This window comes from Pelophylax lessonae, assembly GCF_965119305.1.
Source record: "Pelophylax lessonae genome assembly, chromosome: 4".
NCBI classification, from domain to species: domain Eukaryota; kingdom Metazoa; phylum Chordata; class Amphibia; order Anura; family Ranidae; genus Pelophylax; species Pelophylax lessonae.
The window spans coordinates 213,151,192-213,174,321 of record NC_138771.1 but is presented as its reverse complement, the minus strand read 5'-3'; the positions used below and the strand labels follow the sequence as shown (position 1 = coordinate 213,174,321).

The 23,130-nt window shown below is 47.5% G+C and overlaps 1 protein-coding gene across 1 annotated transcript in view; it reads right to left on the bottom strand.

The window, feature by feature from the left end:
• MOV10L1 (Mov10 like RNA helicase 1) overlaps positions 1-23,130 on the bottom strand; it is a gene marked incomplete at its 3' end in the record, with an annotated part of 461,653 nt that overhangs the window by 205,387 nt on the left and 233,136 nt on the right. Inside the window, exons 10-12 of the mRNA XM_082256834.1 lie at positions 18,350-18,527; positions 3,838-3,908; positions 2,235-2,326 (exon numbers count right to left, since the gene is read on the bottom strand). Of these exons, the coding sequence (XP_082112960.1) occupies positions 2,235-2,326; positions 3,838-3,908; positions 18,350-18,527 (341 nt within the window). The remainder of the gene's footprint in view (positions 1-2,234; positions 2,327-3,837; positions 3,909-18,349; positions 18,528-23,130) is intronic.

Genomic DNA, 23,130 nt, shown 5'->3' with positions numbered 1-23,130 from the left:
CAAGTCTTACACTCAAAGGAAGGGTGAACTTAGATTTTGAAGTTGAAGTCCGGGAACAGAGATTAGGTGCCCTGCATTATGAAGATGTAGAGGCTCCTGAGGAGGAGGTTTTGGAACCTTTATGCCTTTGACATGTTTATATGTGATATCAGGGGATCATGGCTGCACTGTCAGGCATCTGCACGCTCTCCCTCTGGCTTTATGCTCACATTTCCATGCACGCTTTTAGTTAGAAAGCTGGAGAGAGCGAATGGACTAGGAGTGTGCGGATCAGCACACTCGTTGTCCACGGAGAACTACAAGCGCATTGGAAGACGGGACTTGCAGATTCTTCATTCACAGATCACTATGAATAAAAGACTGCCACGCCTATTTTAATTGTGACAGCAGCCTTGGTGGAGAAGAGCCCCTGCACGCTGTAACAGGGGAAGGAGTGAGGGGGGTGAGCAGGGCAGGTACTGGCACATGTTACACCATAAATATGCCTGAATTAGAACTAGAGTAGGTTGTAGAAATTGGGTCCTGCTGCAATGCAAGAGGAGCATCATCACTCAGAGGTTGAGTGGTGTGTGGGCCACCGGCAGAGCGAATGTTCCTTGAGTTTTTGCCCTGGCTCTGTTTCACCTGGTTTCCACCATAGCTACAGATGCTGGTATTCCCCTCTGGAGTACTCCTAGAAGTAGGGTACAGAATACAGGGTAACTTGTCTGGAAGGAATACACAGCAACTTGGGTGAAGATCATCCCATGGCAACAAGGCAGGAAGGGGGGAAAAAGCTTCTGAGCACCTTATAAAAGGTTCAAGGCGAAAGTAGTGTGATGTATAACCTGGTCGTCCACCTGAGACTAGGCTCTGAGTGGTAAACAAGTTTAAAAATTTTCAATACATGCCTAATACAGCCCCCGTTTTTACAGTAATGGTCAGAGATACTGGAGGACCCCGTCTTACCTGTCCCACCACATTGGTCCCTATATAGAGTCCAGGCTATGCCCGTCATGGTGGGCATAAACCCAAAGGGGTCTTCAGGGTCTGGGTTCCATAGGGATGAACTTTAGCCCTGGACCTGTATAGCTCCCTGTGAATGACTACATGCATTACACAACCTGCTGAGAGAGAGGGCCTATGTAGGCATCTGTGTCTGAAGCAACATTACAGGCCGTGGAGTCTGGATACAGCTCCCAAGGTTTTACGGAGGTTGCACTGATCTGGATGCACTATTGGAAGACATTGAAAAAATTGATTGAAGAATCCAAAAATAAAATAATCTAGTTGAGCTAATAGTGATTTCTCTGTAAGGGAGAAGAGGTTCATCAAAATCAAAATTTTTCATCCTTTTAGGCCAATTTGTATTCTGCTACATATTTTTGGTAAAAAAAAAAAAATCGCAACAATCGTATTTAAAATGGTTTGCGCAAAAGTTATCGCGTCTACAAACCAGGGGAAAGATTTATGTCATTTTTATTTATTTTTTCTACTAGTAATGGCGGCGATCTGCAATTTTTAGCGGGACTGCGACACTGCTGCGGACAGATCGGACCCTGGACATTTTTGACACTTTTGGGGGGACCAGTGACATTACTACAGTAATCACTGCTAAATAAATATGCACTGTTACTGTAATAATGACACTGGCAGGGAAGGGGTTAACCCAGGGGTGATCAAAGGGTTAGTTGTGAGCCTAGGGGAGTGTTTTCTAACTGTGGGGGGAGGGATTTGTGAAATGATCATAAAGACTTGTGATCCTATATAGAAGGATCACAGGCGCTCTGTGATCGATTCAGAGAGAAGAACGGTCAGCTGTGTTTACAACAGCTGACCGTCCTCTTTCAGTGGGGAGCGATCGTGGGTGCCCGGCGGCAATCACGGCCGCCGGTCCCGTGGATCGTCATTCCCACTGCCTAGTGGGGGCAGAAGCGCGGCGCATGCTCACCCCTAGCATCACTCCCGTGACCGGCGTACCCCTACGTAGTTTCATGCAGCCAAGCCAACCTGCCGTAGTAAATCTGCGGCGGGCGGTCGGCAAGTGGTTAAACCACAGCTTTATTAAACTGCTTTGTGACTGACAGCAACTTGGCATAAGGGGTTTTCCCCACTGTTTGTACTTACTGTGCATTTCATTATTCAACATAAAATGCTCACTTAAACATTCTATAGCAAAGTAAAACCACAGTTGTAAACATAGAAAATAGGTAACTGTGCATGCTGTGTTTACATTTAAAAGCGTAAAAGCTTGCCTGTTACATGTGAATTCCACGTCCATTGGCTCATAATTATAGGACTGTTCCAAATTTGAGTTAACCCTTAATGTGACTTCCTCATCATGTATCTAAAAACAGCAAAACAAAAAGCAAATAAACACTGGCTGTAGAGTTGTATGTATATTATGCATAAAAAGAGCTAGTAATTTCTTACTCACTTTGAAGCAAATAGATATTTTCTCAGCATGCCCAAAGTAAGCAGCTGTGCAGCAGATATCATAAGTAGCTTTTCAAAACGCAATTACACAAGAGTGCAATTTACAAAACAACATGTAACCATGTACTAGTATTCTAAATAAGGAAGAATTATTTGTCACAAAATATACATAAAACTGCTTCACTATGCTATTCATATGATCAATATCACAGTCTGTGGTATGTATTCTTTCACCAGTTTAGGTGCATATCTACTTCTAACAAGAGGCTTAATGGAATATGCAACATGATCCTGTGAAAATCACAAATCATTCCTATCTACTTAACATTTCCATTTTACTTATTAGGACATCATCACAAAAGGGCCAGTGGAGTAGGTAGACTTTGCCTAAATGAGCCAATTTTGTTGGTTTTAGGCTCCATTCACATCAAAGTTGCATGACAAATCATTCCCCATGTTTTCCAAAGATAGCCATTCATATATGAGCAACTTAAAGTTGCAGCGACTTCAAAGAAGTTAATGCACTACTTAATTCTGACTTTCATGCATCCTGGTGGCCATAGACTTCAATGTTAACATTTAAAAGTTGCAGGAAAGTCATACCTGAATGTTATACAATGCAACAGTCGTGCAACAGTTGTCCATTATCACTGGTGAAAGCCAAAGTCGTATCCATGTTGCACTCCAAAGTCGGTGCAACTTTGGAGTCGTACAAAGCTGAACAATGTTTAGGACTGAGTGGCTGACAACTAGGTTCTGGTCCCAACAGACTATGAGGGACATTGGGGGGTTTCACTGTTGGATATAAATGGCTGTCCATTTTGGGCAGCATAGAGATGGACCTTGGCTTAATTTCTTAAGGTCAAGCCTTTATCTTTTTTTTTTTTTTTTCCTTACTGGAACACCACATACAGTATATATAGCTATGCATACTACATATAGTTTACAGTTCTTCTAAATTGCTTGACCAGTACAATATTTGCAGATGGGTAAGATTTGTCCTTTATAAACCATACCAACTGCTCAAGTAAAACAACCCCAATTCTTGGTTTAAAGTGATTCTAAACCCAAATGATTATTTTTTTTTAAATAAAAACACCATACTTACATGTTCTGTGCAGCCATGATCTTCCTCTTCTCTGGTTCCCTGCAGGAGCTCCTGGCTCCTCCTCCTCACCGACTGCGGTTGCTATGGGGGAACTCGTGCGGGCTCACTCCCGAGCCTGAATGTCTGCATTTATTGACACAGACTGCGGGACTTGGCCCTACCCGCTGGGCACTGGCTATAATTGACAGCAGCAGGAGCCAACTGCTAAAAAAACCTTCTGCCCTTTAAACCACTGTAACCACCCACATAATGTATATTTTTTTACTCCTAATGAATGAAACAAATCTTTACATGTAAAACTTACAGACACTTACTTCAACCACTGAACTCGTGTATTCAACTACAGTAGCGGTGTATAGTTGGTGTTTTAACAAAACTTTATCACCTGGGAGGAAGAAAGAAGAGAAAAAAAGGAAGGAAATAAAATTATCCAGTAACACCAACAGAACATGCAATGGGCTTTTACCTATAGCATAAGCTCAGAATTCTTCTTTCATTAACCTGAGTGCAGAGAACTAAAATCTGATTATGGGTCAGTCCTCCCGAAAATGATATTTTTGTTATACTTAGAATCTGGTGGATGGAGTCCCCACTTGACTACTTATTGGTAATTTGTAATCTTGGTAATCTTAACTACTTGAAGACCAGGCCTATTCTTGCACTTTTTATTTGCAAGTAACAAAAATCAGTATTTTTTTCTAAACTAGAAAATCACTTAGAACCACCAAACATTAGATCATGATATATATATATATATACATACACACAGATGTATATATATATATATATATATATATATATATATATATATATATATATATATATATATATATATGGTCAACTGTAAAAAGGTGTCCGATAATATTAAAAGGCAAAGTAATATATTCAAACACTAGCAGCGCTATAAAAACGAACTGAAGAATAAAATCCAAAGTCCTTTAAATTGATATTTCCAGGTCATGTGGTAGGTTGGTTAGACACAATCCTTTATCCCAGGAAGGGTGTGAGGGGTCCTGACCGTAGCACCAGATTTCCACCACCACTTTGTGCACCCCCCCCTATTCTTAAAACTCACCAGAAGATGGTGAATCAAGATCCTTCAAGGGACTCCACCACTAGGTTACAGCATTGGACACTGGACCACTTTTCCTCTATTAACTGCACAATCTCCTCCGTTGCCAACAGACCATGTAAGTGAACAGAGTGGGGCAACAATAGTGTAATTCCGCCAATAACGTTTATTAAACACAAAAAACAACAAAATGTAGCCCCTCTCCCCTCAGGATGTCTACTTACAGGAGGTAGCATATAGTGAAGGCATTGAGTAGAAATGTAAAATCCGCTGGATCACTCTGTACCAAACCTTATAAAATCTGGAAAGAGCTTCCGATATTCACTTTATCCCGGTGAATCGCCAAGTGCGGAGAACGGCAAGATAACGCTGCCAGTTCTGACACCCTGCGAGCCGAAGTGATCGCCACCAAAAAGGCAACCTTCTTAGACAGCAGAGGCAACGATATTTCCCGAATGTTTTCAAAGGGAGCACGTTGTAAGACGGACAGAACCAAGTTCAAGTCCCATGGAGGTAAGGGCTCCTTCCTGGGAGGAGCCAAATGTCGCACACCTTGAATGAAGGTGCGAACCAAAGAATGAGACGCCACAGGGCGTTGGAAAAGAATAGCCAGTGCAGACACCTGGCCCTTGATCGTGGCCAGCGCTAGGCGCTGGTCCACACCAGACTGGAGGAAGGCCAACACTCTCGACACCGAGTACGAGCGAGGGGAGAACCCCCTGGACTCACACCAGGCGAAATAAGCCTTCCAGGTACAGTAATAGATTTTACCAGAGGAGGTTTTTCTAGCCTTGACAAGGGTAGGGATGACCTCAGAGGAGAGACCCCTGTCCTTCAGGACCTGGGTCTCAACAGCCAGGCCGTTAAAGCCAGCGACCGTAAAGCAGGATGGAAGATTGGACCTTGAGACAGGAGATCTTTCCGCAGAGGCAGACGCCACGGAGGCGCCACTGCCAGGTGAACAACGTTGGCGTACCAGGACCGGTGTGGCCAGTCCGGAGCCACCAGAATCACCAGGTGCGGTTCCGAGACCAACCTGCGGAGGAACCTGGATAGTAACTGAATCGGAGGAAAGGCATACATCAGACGATACTGATGCCAAGGGGCTACCAACGCATCCGAGGCGTCCGCCAACGGATCGCGCGTTCTTGCCTCAAACCTTTCCACCTTTCGATTTAGCTGGGATGCAAACAGATCCACGTCCGGGGATCCCCACCTCGCACACAGCATTTGGAAGACCTCCGGGTGTAGGGACCATTCCCCCTGGTCCAGGGTCTGGCGGCTCAGATAGTCGGCCTGCCAATTCTGCACACCTGGAATGTGAACTGCCGAGATCGCCGGGACATGAGCCTCGGCCCAAGACAGAATGTCGGTCACCTCCCAGGCCGCCCGAGCACTCCTGGTGCCCCCTTGGTAGTTGATGTAAGCCACCGCGGTAGCATTGTCCGTCTGTACCCGGACAGGACGGCCCCGAAGACGGTCCGACCACTGGAAGAGACAGAGTTTTATCACTCGCAATTCCAGCACATTTATCGGGAGGGAGGACTCTTCCTCCGACCAAGTGCCCTGGGCAGACAGGTTGCCCAGGACTCCACCCCAGCCCGACAGGCTGGTATCCGTAGTAATCACCGTCCACACCAACGGACAGAAGGACTTGCCTTCCGCCACCGACGGGGACTGGAGCCACCACAGAAGAGCCAATATGGTCTGACGACTCAAGGAGACACACAGATCCAGGGACTGAGGCAGTTTGTCCCACCTGTCCAGGATCTCCGCTTGGAGAGCCCGCGTGTGAAACTGAGCAAAGGGTATCGCCTCAAAGGCCGAAACCATCAAACCCAGGCCCCGCATACAGGCCCTGAGTGACGAGGACGGGCTGTCCCTGAGGGACCTGATCTCGTCCCGCAAAGTCCGGCGCTTGTCCTCCGGCAAGAACACCTTTGCCTGAGCAGAGTCCAGAATCATTCCCAGGTAGGGAAGACGAACCGATGGAGACCACGTTGATTTCTGAACGTCGAAGGTCCATCCGAACTCCTGGAGCGTCTGTACCGTGGTGGACAGATCGTGCACTAGGTCCTGGCTGGCACGTGATCCCAGAAGTAGATCGTCCAGGTAACCCAAGACCGCAATGCCCTGAGCCCTCAGCAGGCCCAGAACCGGCGCCAACACTTTGGTAAACACCCTTGGTGCCGAAGCGAGACCGAAAGGTAACGCCACAAACTGGTAGTGGCCCTCTGCGATAGCAAAACGAAGGTACCGCTGATGACCCTCGAAAATGGGGATGTGCAGGTACGCATCTTTTAGATCCATCGAGGCCAGGAATTCTCCTGAACTCAAGGAGGCCACCACCGAACGGAGAGACTCCATACGGAACTTCCGAACACGCACGAAGCGCTTTCAGGTCCAGAATAGGAAGCACTTTGCCCTCCTTTCTGGGCACAGTGAACAGAATTGAATAAAACCCCCGAAACCTGTCCCGATGAGGCACCGGGACAATCACTCCCTGAGCAAGAAGGTCCTGCACAGCTTGATGCAGGTCCTGCAGACGCCCCGGAGGCAAATGAAGATTTGAGGGAAAGAATCTGTCCGCCGGCCGGGAAAGGAATTCGATCTTGTATCCCGATCAAACGATTTCCAGAACCCACCTGTCCGATATCCGGAGCAGCCAAGGTTGGAGGAAACCGTGCAAACGTCCCCCCACCCCTGAAATGGGTGAGAGCGCCCCTTCAGGCAGAGGTGGATTGACCCGCCGAGCCGTCATTGCCGGACTTCTGCTTACCCGCCCAGGGCTTCTTCTGACTGCCATGAGCCTTGAAGGCCTTGCCCTTGGATTGGTTCCAAAAGGCACGAAAGGAACCCTGATTGGATCTAGGCGCAGAACCCCGCTTGCCTCGAAAGGACTTGTTCTTCGGGTTCTGGGGCAGCATAGTGCTCTTGCCCCCCGTGACGCCTTTTACCAGGGTATCCAACGCCTCGCCAAAAAGGCGAGAGCCAGCATAAGGAAAATCAGCAACAGTTTTCCGTGAGGATTGGTCGGCCGACCAGCTCTTCAGCCATATCCACCGCCGGTTAAGCACCGCGACACTGGAGAGGCGAGCCACTAAAGGGGCCTCATTCAAGGCCGCATCACACAAATACATGACTCCTTGGTGGATCTGATCCACCATTTCCAGCCGGGCAGGCGGAACACCATCAGACACGAGATTGCTCCTAAGCATCTTAGTCCAATCAGCCACCGTCTGAGCCACCAAAATGGACGCGAAAACGGGTTTGAGCAACGAACCCGCCACCATGTAGGAATAGCGGGCTAGAGACTCCAACCGCCGGTCCGTGGGATTCCGGAAAACCAGAGTATCCTCAGTAGGAACCAAGGAAGCCTTGTTTAACACGGCCACAGTGTGATTCACCTGTGGAGGCACACACCATCGTGATTCCGTAGCCGGCGCAAACGGATAAAGCAATTTGAACCGACTAGGTACCAGGAATGGACGTTTCAATGTGCGCCACATTTCATTAACAGTGTAATGAAATTCAGCTGGGCAGGAAAAAACCTGCGCCGACTTGCTGGTCTCCTGTGCGTCCCAAACGAGGACAAAACGCCCGAAGGACAGGGCTCATCCTCCAAATGTAGTGTTTCCTTGACAGAAACAATTAACTCATCCATGTTCTTCAGGCGACCCCGGGGAGGAGGTATCAACCCCATCCACCTCAGCCTCCCCCTCAGACCCCGGGGGGTCCAAGGATGAGCGGGACCCTGAAAAGGGCATGCTCGCAGCAGCAGCCATATCACCATCTGAATCAGAGGAGAGAGACAATCTGGGCCTCTTTTTTGCAGCACGTTCAGACATCAGCATTTACATATTAGCCACCAAGGTCGCCACCACAGCAGCCAAATCAGGTCTCAGCGGGGCCACAGGAGAACTGGGTGCCCCCACCAGAGCTGGGGGGAATTGGTTATCCTGAGAATCCATTGCTCAAGGTTACAGAAAAAAACAGTGCAATAAAATGTGTACTGCCCCCTTTAAGATCACTGCGGAATACGCAGCCCACCGCTACAGCTACAGTGACAAAGACCCCCAAAAGGAGAAGAGAAAACTGAGCCAGAAGCGATAATACAGAGGAATATGGAAAGCGATAACCTGCAGAGCCCGATGTCCTGCTGCAGATGGAAAGGAAGTGCTGCTGAAGTAGGCTGAACTATAGACTGCCAGACTTAGGGAAAATGGATTTTTGTAAGATCTTACCGTAAAATCCTTTTCTCTTAGCTCATTGACAGACGTAGTCCTCTTGATTAATATCAGATTGGGTTATGCTGCCCTCTACAGGAGTAGGACTAGGCAGAAGGAAAAACGTTCTGGCCACACCTTAGGGGCAGTCCCAGAGGGTATATCCTCTTCCTGTCTGCTGCAGGAAATCAGTTCTGTCACAAAGCAGTGTCAGAGAATTTAACCCAACCCAACTCAACAGTAGAGGGGCGGGTACTACGTCTGTCAATGAGCTAAGAGAAAAGGATTTTACGGTAAGATCTTACAAAAATCCATTTTTCTCTGTCGCTCATTGACAGACGTAGTCCTCTTGATTAATATCAGATTGGGACGCCCCAAAGCAGTGCCACAAATGAGGGGTGGGAACAGAAATCAAAATCCAGAAGGCCCAACCGGAGCCAACCAGAAGTATCAAGGGACTCATCGAGCAAACCGATGAGACCTACCCAACAAACCCTCGAGGTAGACCAACAGTCTCCTCAAACAGCGGCCTGCAGGAACCTTGCGGCCAAAAGAGGCATCTGACGATGCCATCACATAAACCTTATACAATATTGTAAAGGTATGAACCGACAACCAAGTAGTCGCCTTGAAAACCTGAACCACTGACGCCTGATGGCGGAAGGTCCAGGAAACACTAAGCGCCCGCGTAGAGTGCGCCTTAACAGGGAACGGGGATCCCGACCCTTAAATAGAATAAGCCTATACCACCGTCTGTCTGATCCATCTAGAGATGGTCGCGGCAGAAAAACAGGCAACCCCTTCTTAGGGCCATCCGTGATCACAAACAGTGATTCCGTATTACGAAATGAATCCGTAGTATTCAAGTATACCCTGATCGCCCGAACTACATCCAAGGAATGCAACGCGAATTCGAGGATGACTGGGCTTAGGACTCAGGGAAGACAATACCATGTCCTCATTCAAATGAAACTTTGAAACCACCTTAGGAAGGAAGGATGGATTCGGACGAAGAACGACCTTATCCCTATGAACCACCAGATATGGGGAACAACAGGATAATGCGGCCAGTTCTGACACCCTGCGTGCAGAAGTGATAGCCACCAAGACCACCACCTTCTGGGAAAAAGTAAGCAAGGGAATCTCCCTGATATTTTAAAAGGGAGGTTTCTGAAGAACCGACAGTACCAAATTAAGATCCCAGGGTGGTAAAGGCGCGCGCACTGGCGGAGCCAGGTGTCGCATCCCCTGGATGAAATTCCGCACCAAGGAATGAATAGCCAAAAGCTTCTGAAAGAAGATTGCTAATGCTGAAACCTGACCCTTGATAGCACTCAAGGCCAGCTTCTACTCAACCCCCTGTTGCAGAAAGGCCAATATTCGGCCCACCGAATAACAACGTGGAGGGAACCCAAGGGATTCACACCACGCAATCTAAGACTTCCATGTGCGATGATAAAGCTTTCTGGAAGTCGCTCTTCTTGCTTTAACTAGAGTAGGAATAACTGAAGCTGACAATCCCTTGTCCTTCAGCACCTGGGTTTCAATAGCCAGGCCGTTAAAGCCAGCGATCGTAAAGCAGGATGGAAGATCGGTCCCTGCGATAGCAGATCCTTCCTAAGAGGAAGTCGCCAAGGAACGTCTGCGACGAGCCTGACCAGGTCGGCGTACCAAGCCCGACTAGGCCAGTCCTGATCTACCAGGATAACTGGGATTCCCTCCACCTCTATCCTGCGAAGAAGCTTCGGCAGTAACTTGAGAGGAGGGAAGGCATACAGTAGCTGATACTGCCCCCACGGGGCGATCAGCATGTCTGCGGTGTCTGCTAGAGGATCGTGGGAGCGAGCCACAAACCTCCGCACTTTACTGTTGAGCCGAGATGCCAACAGATCCCATTCGGGGTGCCCCAACGGAGGCACAGTTGGTGGAATACCTCTTGATGAAGAGATCATTCCCCTTGATCCAGAATATGACGGCTGAGATAATCTGCCTGCCAATTCATCCCCGGAATGAATACCGCAGAGAGAGCTGGAACAATCGTTCCGCCCAACGAAGAATGCTGGCCACATCTATGGCTGCCAGGACACTCCTGGTGCCCCCTAAATGATTGACATAAGCCACTGCTGTGGCATTGTCCGACTGGATCCGCACCGGGCTGCCCCGGGGCTGCTCGATCCAATGCATCAGACAAAGTCTGATCGCTCTTAGTTCCAATACATTTATCGGTAACCTGGACTCTTCCAGGGACCAAAGCCCCTGAGCAGATAATTGACCGAGAATTCCTCCCCACCCGGATAGACTGGCATCCGTGGTGACAATCGTCCAGTATATTGGAAGAATGACTTCCCCTGGCTGAGCATCGGAGACCGAAGCCACCAGACCAGAGACTCCCTGGTCCGCTCGCTCAATCGGATCCGATTGTCCAGAGATTCTGGATTCCGATTCCATTTGAGAAGAATCTCTTCCTTGAAGGATTCGGTATGGGACTGGGCAAATGGTACTGCTTCGAAGGAAGCCACCCTCAAGCCCAGGACCCTCATGCAAGTCCGAAGAGAAGGCCAGTTGTCGGATAGTAACAACTGAATTGCTGATTGAATCTTCCGGAGTTTCCCTGCCGGAAGGAATACTTTGCCCTGGATGTGTCTAGAATTAGACCCAGATAGTCGAGCCTCCTGGTGGGAACCAGAGAAGACTTCTGCTGGTTCACCAGCCACCCAAACTCTTGCAAAGAGATCATGGTGATCTCTAAGTTTTGTAACAAGATCTGCGGAGACTCCGCACGGCGCAGAAGATCGTCAAGGTAACCTAGAATCGATATGCCTCGTTGACGCAACAGCGCCAACACTGGGGCCAACACCTTTGGGAAGACCCGAGGAGCTGAGGCGAGACCAAAGGGTAACGCCGCAAACTGATAATGGTTCTATTCTACGGAAAAACGCAGGAAACGCTGATGTCCTGCGTAAATGGGAATGTGAAGATAGGCATCCTTGATGTCTATGGACGCTAGAAAATCCCCTTGATGCAGGGAGGCTGCTACTGTGCGAATGGATTCCATTTTGAATTTTTGTATCTTGACAAAAAAGATTTGAGTGCTCTTAAGTCCAGAATTGGACGCACCTTACCCTCTTTCCTGGGTATTGTAAACAGGTTTGAATAAAACCCTTGAAAACGCTCTGTCCAAGGAACGTGGACTACCACTCCTTGTTGTAGTAAATCCGTGACCGCTCCCCGCAGAGCTTCTAAGCGATCCGGAGATAGTCGGATATTGGAAGGGAAGAATCGCACCGGTGGGAGAGATCGAAACTCGATCTTGTAACCTGACCTTATGACTTCGCGAACCCACTTGTCCGGGATTCTGGAAAGCCATGGATCCGGAAACCGGCGAAGACGTCCCCCCACCCCAGCTATGGGTGGGGGCGCACCTTCAGGCTTTAGTAGTCTTATCTTCAGGTCTGGAGGAGCCGGGCATTTGCTTGCCCGACCAGCGCCCCTTAAAACCTCCCGAAGGAGTTTTGGAGGGCTTTGCTTTTTCGCCCATGGGGCGAAAAAAACTTCTTATGGGCGGAAAAGGAAGGCCCCCGTCTCTGACGAGGTCCTTTACCCTTAGTACTTTGTGGCAAGAAAGTGCTCTTGCCTCCAGTGAGATCCTTGATAATCTCATCTAAGTTAGCCCCAAATAGGCGCTCACCCTGAAAAGGGAGATTAGCCAAAGCCTTCTTGGAACCTTGGTCTGCCGACCAACATTTTAGCCACAGTGTACGCCTGAGAACCACTGCTGAGACTGATGCTCGCCCCAATAATGGAGTGGCGTCTAGCGCAGCGTCGCAGATAAACTGTAACCCTTGTATCATCTGTTCTAACAGATCTGATACCGCCTGAGGGATATCACTCCCTTCTAAGTCCCGCCGTAACCACTTGGTCCATACTGTTACAGTTTGAGAAACCAGACCAATAGCAATTACTGGTCTGAAAGCTGACCCAATCAGGGAAAAGATGGCGCGAGACACGGCTTCCACCTTACGATCCACTGGATCCTTAACGGACGGAGCATCCTCCAATGGGATAACAGTAGATTTGTTCAATCTGGAGATTGGAGAATCCACCATAGATGGTACTGTCCACTTCTTGAGGAGGGATTCCTCGAACGGATAACGCCTATTAATGCGTTTGGAAATAGTAGGGGCTCGTTTTGGATGACCCCATTCTTCCTTAATTACATTACCGAAACACTTGGGTAAGGGAAATACTTTCGCCATTTTGGCGCGTTTATTAGTACCAAATGGAATCTCAGTATCAGCTACACGGCTACAATTAATGCATTTACCAACGCTTCCTCTCGGGCTATGGTAGATGTTGAAACATCCTCTTCACTGTCTGAAGAGACAGTACCCGAGACACAAACCCCAGATGAGGTACCTGCAACTGCAGGGATAGGCTCAGACTCTGAATCTGAAGTTTCAGATGAAATGGGGGTAGGCGGGGGGTCGCTTCCTTGCGCCCTGTCCCTGACAAGCCACTTCCACCCGGGATACAAAAGTTTCCAAAACTGCTGACAATGACTCAATAGTCAGTGGGGAACTGGAGGGTCCTGCAGCCACCTTGAGGGGATCAGGTGGCGATACATGTGTGGCAGGGTTCATGTTAATCCAGGACACTTTGCCAGTGAAAAAAAAGTTTTAAAAAAAAAAAAATACCTTTTTTTTTTTTTTATCTGAAATCCACCAGCGCAATAGCGCCCCTCAGTGTACCTGCTTTGGACCCCCACAGAGAGAGAGAGACCCCAAGGGCTCACCACCTGATGCAGAGAAGTTTCCTTATCAAACTGTTGTCAGCGTTGTCCTATGCAGACTGGGAAGTCCTGTACTAGGTTTCCCGGGTGAAGGGAAGTGGCTCCGCCCCCTGTGCACGCCTTCCGGCGTTCCCAGCTACTCCTCGAGGTCGGCTGGGCACATCAAACATGGCCGCCCCCATGTAGAAGACAATAGACTTCGAAAAAATGGCGGCCTGCGTGACCTGCGGGCGGGCTGTGTAGGCAATGCAGGCATGCGGTCTACAACAAAATGGCGGCGGACTGCCGATCTAGCGTGGCTCCTCCAGTGCAGTGGCCTGTGACCGGCTCTGGAACGGCTGATGGCGGCCTGTCGGCCTGCGGGAGCATGGCGATATCTACAGTCTAAGGTAGGCTATACCTCCTTTGCTCTGGATGCTTATATGTTTACTATGGTAAATCGAACCAGGCTTCCTTGGATCAATCTGCTAGAGAAACCAAGGCTGCTGAAGTGTCAGCTTCCAAACCCAGGTTGCTTTTAAAGTGTTAGCTCCCAAACCAAGCCCGCTGAAGTGTCAGCTCCTAAATCAAGGTTGCTAGAGTGTCAGCTCCTAAACCAAGGTTTGCTTAGAGTGTTAGCTCCCAAACCAAGCCAGCTGAAGTGTCAGCTCCTAAACCAAGGTTGCTAGAGTGTCAGCTCCTAAACCAAGGTTTGCTTAGAGTGTTTAGTTCCCAAACCAAGCCTGCTGGAGTATCAGCTCCCAAACCAGATCACACTATCCAGGGGATAGGTGAATTTGTCATAGGCTAAAGGGGGAACCTTAATGTCAGAAAGGATCCGACCATACACAGAGGGGCCCGTATCCCAAAAAACCCCACAGGGGGGAAGGGGGAATATTTACTCACCATACCGGAACTGACGGGCACCCTCTCTTCACAGTACCCTCTCCACCGAGATGGGGGGCTGTCGACCAATACGGACGCCGTGACTCTGCTGGTTCCTGGCGTACAAGCGAGACGTTCAACTCGCAGGGTCAGTCCCCGTCCAATGGGACTATGTCGCGGCCGACCCAGCGCGGAGCTATGGTCTGCACGCGCTCGTAGGCTGAGCCGGGGTGACCACTGGATCTCAACATCCAGCCCGTCGCCCGGTCCCGCATACTTACTTGAATGTGTCGCGGCCAACCCAGCGTGGAGCTATGGTCTGCACGCGCTCGTAGGCCGGCTGGGGTGACCACTGGATCTCAACATCCAGCCCGTCGCCCAGATCCGGCGTGATTAGCTTGAAAAAAAAAAAATCTTGCCAGGACCAAAAGATCCCAGCAAGGAGCTTAGGTCCTTACTCCTGACTAGACCGAAAAAAACTGATTTCCTGCAGCAGACAGGAAGAGGATATACCCTCTGGGTCTGCCCCTAAGGTGTGGCCAGAACGTTTTTCCTTCTGCCTAGTCCTACTCCTGTAGAGGGCAGCATAACCCAGGGCTCGACAATCCCCGGGCGCCAGGTCGCATTTGCGACTAGAATTAGCGACCTGGCGCCTGGGGGTGCCCTGCAGAGGGTGTCCTGTCATTTTTGCCCGGACTTCCGCGCACGGAGTGCACGGACTTCCGGGTCGTCCGAAAATTGAGGCCCCGGCTTTTCGGCCTACTTGAGATGACAGGCTTCCAATGGGGAACTGGCGCCCTCTTGTGGAGGCCGGGAGTAATGACTGTTGTAATGACTGTTTCCACTGCCTTTTTGGTCTCAATTCATTACCATCTCCCTGTCCAGTTAGTTACCTTTGACAGGGAGTGTGGTTATTATTATTTATTTAATTTATTTTTTAAATGTAAAAAAAATATATATATATATATTTTTTTCTTTTTTTTTAATTATTAAAAAAAATAAAAAAAAAAATATTTTTCCAATTATTAAAAAAAATATATATATAAATATATATCTATATATCTATATCTATATATATATAGATATATATATACACACTTTTTTTTTTCCCCCCCTCATCGCCATGCCACAGCCGAAGGCCCCTTTCACACGGGCTGTCTGATCGGGTCCGCCTGTCAGTTTTTCAGACAGACCTTATCGGACCCTTCATTCTCCTCTATGAAGCAGTAATCTGCCGCCATCTGATCCTGTCCACCAAAAGCAGACGGATGGTGGTTCTATTTTCTATCCATCCCGTGGATCGGATCAGATGGCATCGGATGGAAAGAGACAGACAGTCTGTTTTCATCCAATTGTGCTATAGAGGAGAGTGGGGTTCTAGTCGTATTTATGTGTAAATTTAGTATCCGTTTTATTAAATAAAGCTTGGTTGTTAGTTTAAAAAAAAAAAACTGGCTCCTAACTTTTTTAGCTGGCTCCTAGATTTCAGGCAAATTTGTCAAGCCCTGGCATAACCCAATCTGATATTAATCAAGAGGACTACGTCTGTCAATGAGCGACAGAGAAAAATGGCTGCCCCATAGGAATGCATTGGAGGCTACGCCAAAATGGCCGCCGAACATGCGGTCGGACCGATCGTCCACCTCCCACAAAATGGCGGCGGATGGCGCCAAACTAGCATGCAGTATCGCCCACAGGGAAGCTATACATGCCTGCCCATATCAAAGATGGCGGACCGCGCAAATTCACACTGCTGCGGCCGCCACACAAAAAACGTCTGCACCCCCAACAATACACCGAAGTGACACAGGGAAGGAGACCCCCAGAAAACATACAGTATCTGCACAAGTGATCCCCACAGGGACCGCATAGGGAGTCACACAGGCACAGACATGGGGAACACACAGCACACAGACTGCCACCCCAGACAGAGGCCCCACACAGAAGTACTTACCTGTACCAGATGGCGTGGGATGCCTCTATGAACGCAAAACCGCTGTCCTCATCTGACAGGGAGTGCCGTGAGCCAGGGACAAGACACTGCAGCATCGCAGATGTGTCCTGTGAGGTAGCCACCTCACGGCTGCATCCCTGCGGCGAGCAGGGATGGGTCGTTCGTAATGCCAGGGCGAACCATAGCTGAACGCTCAATGGCGGGCTGGGGGTCCATCTGACCCTTCTGCCCTGGAGAACCAAGGCGGTCAGTGCGAATCCCAGCACCGAATGATCCGTCTTCATCTGAAGAAAAGGCTAACTCTAGAAGCTGACAAAATAAACAACTAGTAAAGTAAGAAAAAACTGACAATTTTAAAGAAAATCAAATAAAAGATTAGGAAGGCTGAGACTGAAGCCCCAGCACAGGGAAGCCTGACTACTCCTGACGCTAGGCAGATTAAAACTGAGTTGGGAGTGGTCACTGCAGGGGGGTATTGACCAGATGGGACAGCCCCAATGGGTGTGTATATGCTAATGCCTTTTGTCTTTTGACTAAGTCTACATGCCTAGCTACTCCTGCAGAGCGGAAGTCAATACCCAACAGTGATGACTTAGAGGCGGTGGCGACTGTCGGAGGACGTAAGAGAAATAAAAACTTTAAATGTGCAGAATATCGGCACCTAATATCAGCTATGGCCTGAAGGATGGCCGGAAAATCGGTATCGACCCTGAAAAAAACTATATTGGTCAATCCCTAGCTGAGACTATACGGAAAACATTGTATGACACACTTTATAAGGGGTCGTCAAACTGTGGTAAGCCTCCTTTTCACTTAAGGGATAAGGGTGGTGAAGGGATTAATATAGCTGAAACATTTTGGCACAGAAGAACACAGAACTTATAATGTGGCGGTATAAAGGACATTCTCTTTTGGATTAAAATCAATTTATGGGACTTGATTATTGTATTTCACTTACTTAGACACTGTTTAGGTCAAGATGAGAAGTGTAAAGTTTTGATATTTTAGTTTCTGGATGTTTACGAGTTTCAAACACTAGGGCAGAGAGTAGGTAAAGGGGGTAATTATTGAATAGCCCCCTACTAAATTGTCTATGTTTTCTATTCGGTGGGTTAGTGTCGCACATTTCAGGGCAGTAATATACATTCCAACAGCCCAGACATTAGTGATTAAACCCTGTGCTGTACCTTATGCTATACCTTAGTTCCTGTCATTCCAGTAGAGTTTCCACAATTTACAACGTTGCATGATCTTTGCTTTTTTGTATAAAATGATGATGTAATAATTGTGACACTGAGGCTACACTCGCACCTCGTGGATTTGAATCACAAGAAGATTTGCTGTAATTCTGCCTGCGATTTCAAAGCGCCGAGATGTAAATGAAAAATCGCAGAACGCACATTTGAGATGCCATTCATTTGAATGGCACCTAAAATTGCGGCGAGGTTCTGCAGCAATTTTGTGCCATGTCAATCGTAGCAGAACCGCACCATGATTTTAGGTGCTATTCAAATTAATCGCATCTCAAATGTGCGTTCTTCAATTTGTCATTCACACTTCGGTGGTTTGAAATCGCAGGCAGAATCATGGCAAATCTGCCCAGAATTTGAAAGGCTGAGGTGTGAATGCAGCCTGAATCTGAATCTTTGCTATGCCTACTTTTTGTCACTTAATGCGTATCTGTTTAATATTTTATCTGATAAAGATTGCATTAAAAAAAAAAAAAAAAAAAAAGGCACAAACATTCTAGAATACTTAAAATGTATAAAAAAAGCAGCTACCAGAGATGTGTACACATATTAAAGAAGAAATCCTAAACAAGCAAAATTTGTTGTCAAAATTAAATGGATTTTCATATAACTACTACATCATTCTGCTGAAAGCAAACAGATACAATGAATGTTTTTTATTAAGGGCTTACCAGGATAGAGAGATGGTCTTCCCTCAATGATGCCAGGCACATCTAGCACTAGATAGCCACCACGTTTCTGCAGGCAGACGCCACTCAGGCTCAACTCTTTCATTTCTCTCTCGTTGTTGATATCCTCAAGCCAAAGCAAAGTTGACATCTTCTTTCGATAATTTGTTAAACAAAGAACCTGAAGGCCAGGAACAGAATGTGGAGAAAATTTTCAGATGTAATTACTGAATATGGTTTAAAATGTTGAAGTTTAAACACAGTAAAATTTGGAAAAACACTAAATATTAAAGACAATAAAAGGGAATGCATATTGTTTGTATATACCCACTTCAAGACCAGGCATTTTCCATCACTTTTTATTTCTTGTAAAAATCTGTATTTTTTTGCTAGAAGATCACACGTTTTTTAATTTTAATGAAAAAAAAAAACCCAATATAATGCCCGATTGTTTGGTAAAATATAAAAGATGATGTTACGCCTAAAAAAGATACCAAACATGTCACGCTTTAAAATTACACATGCCCGTGCAACAGTGACAAACTGTAATTTTACGATCCATAGCACACGGTTTTAAAAGCTCTTACAGGTTACTACTTTCGATTTACACAGGTCTGGTGATAGAATAACTACCCACAATCTGATGTTTGCGGTGATACCTCACATGTGGGATGATCACTGTTTGCATGTGTGTGGGACTGAAGCGTGCATTCACCTTTGTGTGCGAGCACTGGGGCGCTGTAAAAAAAATGTAGTTAACCAATTCCTTTTTTTTCAGTATTTTTTACACGGTCACTTTAAATGTTTTTTTTTTTCTGGATTACTTTTATTTTTTATCACAGGGAATATAAATATCCCCTTTGATAGCAGTAGGCAGTGATAGGTACTCTTTATGGAGAGATCTGGGGTCTATTGGGTCCCATATGCCTCCTCTGCCCTTAAAAGCATTTCATCACACCAAGATCGAAGTAATCAAATGTTTTTCATTTTTAAAGATGGCGCGAATTAAAGCAGAAGTGGTGTATGCTCATTGCTCCGGTTTTCTATATCAGAGGCGATTAGAGTTGCTCCGGTCTCCGATTACCTCTGTGTTTAACCGGCGGAAGGACCGGCTGGTTGCTCTGGCCACCCGGGGGGACAGGAGAGCCGATAAGACCGTGGAAGGCGGTAGGAGGAGGGGGGGACCGTCTCCTCCTGCTGCTTGCAAAAACAATCCAGCAGCTAATTAGAAAGCAGACTGTTTGCTGAAGTGGATACTGTATACATTTTTTTTTTTTTCAGGTAAATCTGAAATATTGTATATGTATATAGTGATGTAAAAGTGCACACTTTAAAATAAAACTTACCCAAAACCATAAAATTATACTTATGGCTATTAATGGAAAACACTGAAGAGGATTCCAGTAATCAGAAGACTTTTACACAAAAGGATTGCGATTTAGCAATATTCTGCTGTGAGTTGGTGTTTGTGCCCCTACTTGTAAAGAAGTGACATTTTCTATGAGAATTCCCCGTCCATAATCACTGTATATGTAGGATAAAGGGCTATAGATTTAGCTACACCAACACCATCTACTCTACCACATTGCAAATAGATGGCATGTACTTGTTCACTCAGCACAGCATTAATAATGTGCATCTGTCTTGTCTGTGCAGAACTAGAAGTTGTGGAAGTCCAAGCATACTGTACTTACATACTCCTGCAGAACTAGAAGGAGACCACAAAATACCAATTAACTTTAGAGAAATGGATTTTACGGTAAGTCAAAAATCCCATTTTCTCTTTCGTTCATTGACGGACACAGCTCCTGATATTCTTCACCATTGGGACGTCCCAAAGCAGTGTTAAACATGAGGGGTGGGAACAGCAAAAAAATTCCCAGGGCTAAACAGTAGCCAACCAGGTAAACAGGAGCTAAACCAAAACAACTGGAGCCCACCTGAAAAAAACAATACACCCTTAGAGGATCAAGTCCTTTCAACAGCAGCCTGCAAAACCTTGCGGCCAAGAGAAGCATCCGCAGATGCCAACACATCCACTTTATAAAACTTTGTGAAAGTGTGCACCGATGATCAGGTAGCAGCCTTGCAAACCTGCTTCACTGACGGAAGGCCCAGGAGGCACTAAGCGCCCTAGCACAGTGCGCCTTGACAGGGAAAAGAGGAACCTGACTCTTGATGGAATAGGCCTGAATCACTGTCTGCCTGATCCATCTGGAAATGGTCGCAGAGGAAGCAGGCAACCCTTTACAAGGCCCATCCGCGAGCACAAATAGTGAGTCTGACTTCCTGAAAGACTACGTAGCTGCCAGGTACACCCTAATTGCCCAGACCACATCCAAGGTATGCAAGGCAATTTACTTCAGACGTTTACGCCTGGGCCTGGGAAGGCAAGACAATGTCTTCATTCAAATGAAAATCAGAAACAATCTTTGGAAGGAACGACGGAGGGGCAAAGAACCACCTTATCTCTGTGAATCACCAGGTAAGGTGAATGACAGGGTAACACCGCCAGTTCCGATACCCTACACACAGAGGTGATAGCCACCAAAAAGGCCACCTTCTGAGACAGTGTAACCAGGGGAATCTCCGGAAGATTCTCAAAGGGGGGCTTCCTTAGGATCAAAAGCACCAAATTGAGGTCCCAAGGCGGCAACAGAGACCGCACTGCAGGAACCAAATGTCGGACACCCTGAAGAAAAAGGTACACACCAGGGAGTGTGTGGTCAAAGGTCATTAGAAGAAGACTGCAAAGGCTGACACCAGGCCCTTGATGGTACTCAAGGCCAATTTCTGTTCAATCCCCCGTTGAAGGAAGGTCAAGATCTGAGCCACTGAGAAGGAGCGAGGATGAACCCCAGGAGACTCACACCACGCAATGTACATCTTCCACGTACAATGGTAGATCTTCCTAGAAGTAGATTTCCTAGCTTTTACCAGTGTAGGAATCACCGAGTTAGACAAACCGCAATCATTCAGCATCTGGCGTTCAGCAGCCAAGCCGTCAGAGCCAACGACTGTAAAGCAGGATAGAAGATTGGTCCTTGGGACAGTAGTTCCTCCTTGAGAGAAAGCTTTCAAGGAACGTCAGCAGCCAGCTGCACCAGATCGGCATACCAAGCCCAGCGACGCCGGTGTTGTAAAATTTTGTCGGACCCGTGAAAAAAATCGGACCTAGTCACTTCCGGTGATAGAGCATCACAAAACAGCGGATGGGAGTCGTCCGTGCGCATGCGCAGAAGACATTTTTCGAGGTTTGGCAAAATTATAACAGAGAGCGGACAGCTGATTGAGAGGAGGCGGGGCTGAGGTGCGACGGAGGACGGAGGACACATATGCAGAGCTGGTGGAGGAGGTGGGACGGAGGTGCGCCGTGTAATATATGCAGGACTTTAGCGACTCCTTCTGTTTTATTATCTTTAGCAATTATCGTATTATTTATCCTTAGGATTTCATTACATTTAGTATTTCTTATTTTGTATTATATAAATAGTAAATGTAATGAAATCCTAAGGATAAATAATACGATAATTACTAAAGATAATAAAACAAGGAGTCGCTAAAGTCCTGCATTTATTACACGGCCGCACCTCAGCCCCGCCTCCTCTCATTCAGCTGGCCGCTATGTGTTATAAGTTTACCAAACCAAGATAATGTCTTATGCGCATGCGCACTTGAGACTCCTATCACCGGAAGTGACGAGGTCCGATTTTTTTCACGGGTCCGAGAAAATTTTAGAACACCGGTCCGGAGCCACCTTTTGCCTCGATCCTGTGTAGAAGTCTTGGCAGAAGCTTGAGAGGAGGGAAGGTGTAAATCAGATGATATTGACCTCACGGGGCCACCAGCACGTCTGTGGCGTCCGCCAGAGGTTCCTGTGACCGAGCCACAAACCCCTGCACCTTTCTGTTGAGTCGAGATGCCAATACATCCACCTCAGGGATGCCTCACCGGAGACACAACTGATGAAACATCTCCGGATGAGGGGACAACTCCCCTTGGTCCAACGCCTGCCGACTGAGGTAATCCGCCTGCCAGTTATCCACCCTGGGAATGTGTATGGCGGAGAAGGCTGGAACGAGCCGTTCTGCCCACCTTAAAAAAGCCGCCAGGACACTTTTTATGCCCCCTTGGGGAGTGACATAAGCCACAGCCGTGGCATTGTCCAATTGAATGCGCACTGGACATCCCTGAAGACGATCTGTCCAATGGTCCAGGCACAGTCTGATTGCTCTGAGTTCCAAGACATTGATCGGTAGTCTGGACTCTTCCAGCGTCCATATCCCCTGAGTAGAATGCTTGCCGAGTACGCCTCCCCAGCCGGACAGACTGGCATCCGTGGTGACCACTGTCCAATACAAGGGGAGGAAGGATTTGCCCAGCCAAAGCACCGGCTGGAGAACGAAGCCACAATATCAGGGACTCCATCGTTGCCCGACTCAGCCGGATCTGATTGTCCAGAGACTGCAAAGTCTTGTCCCATTTGGACAGAATCTGCCTTTGCAGGGACCTCGTTTGGAACTTGTGCAAACTGAAACACCTTGAAGATAGACACCATCAGGCCCAGCACCCGCATGCAAGTCTGGAGGGATGACCATCTGCTGGATAGCAGGAGACGAACTGCAGCCTGCAATTTCTGGAGTTTGTCCAGAAGAAGGAGCACTCTGGCTAAGGCCGAGTCCAGAGTCAGGCCCAGATAGTCCAGCTTTGTGGACGGAACCAGTGCAGACTTCTGAAAATTCAGAATCCAGCTGAACTCCCGCAGAGTTTGTATTGCGACCTCC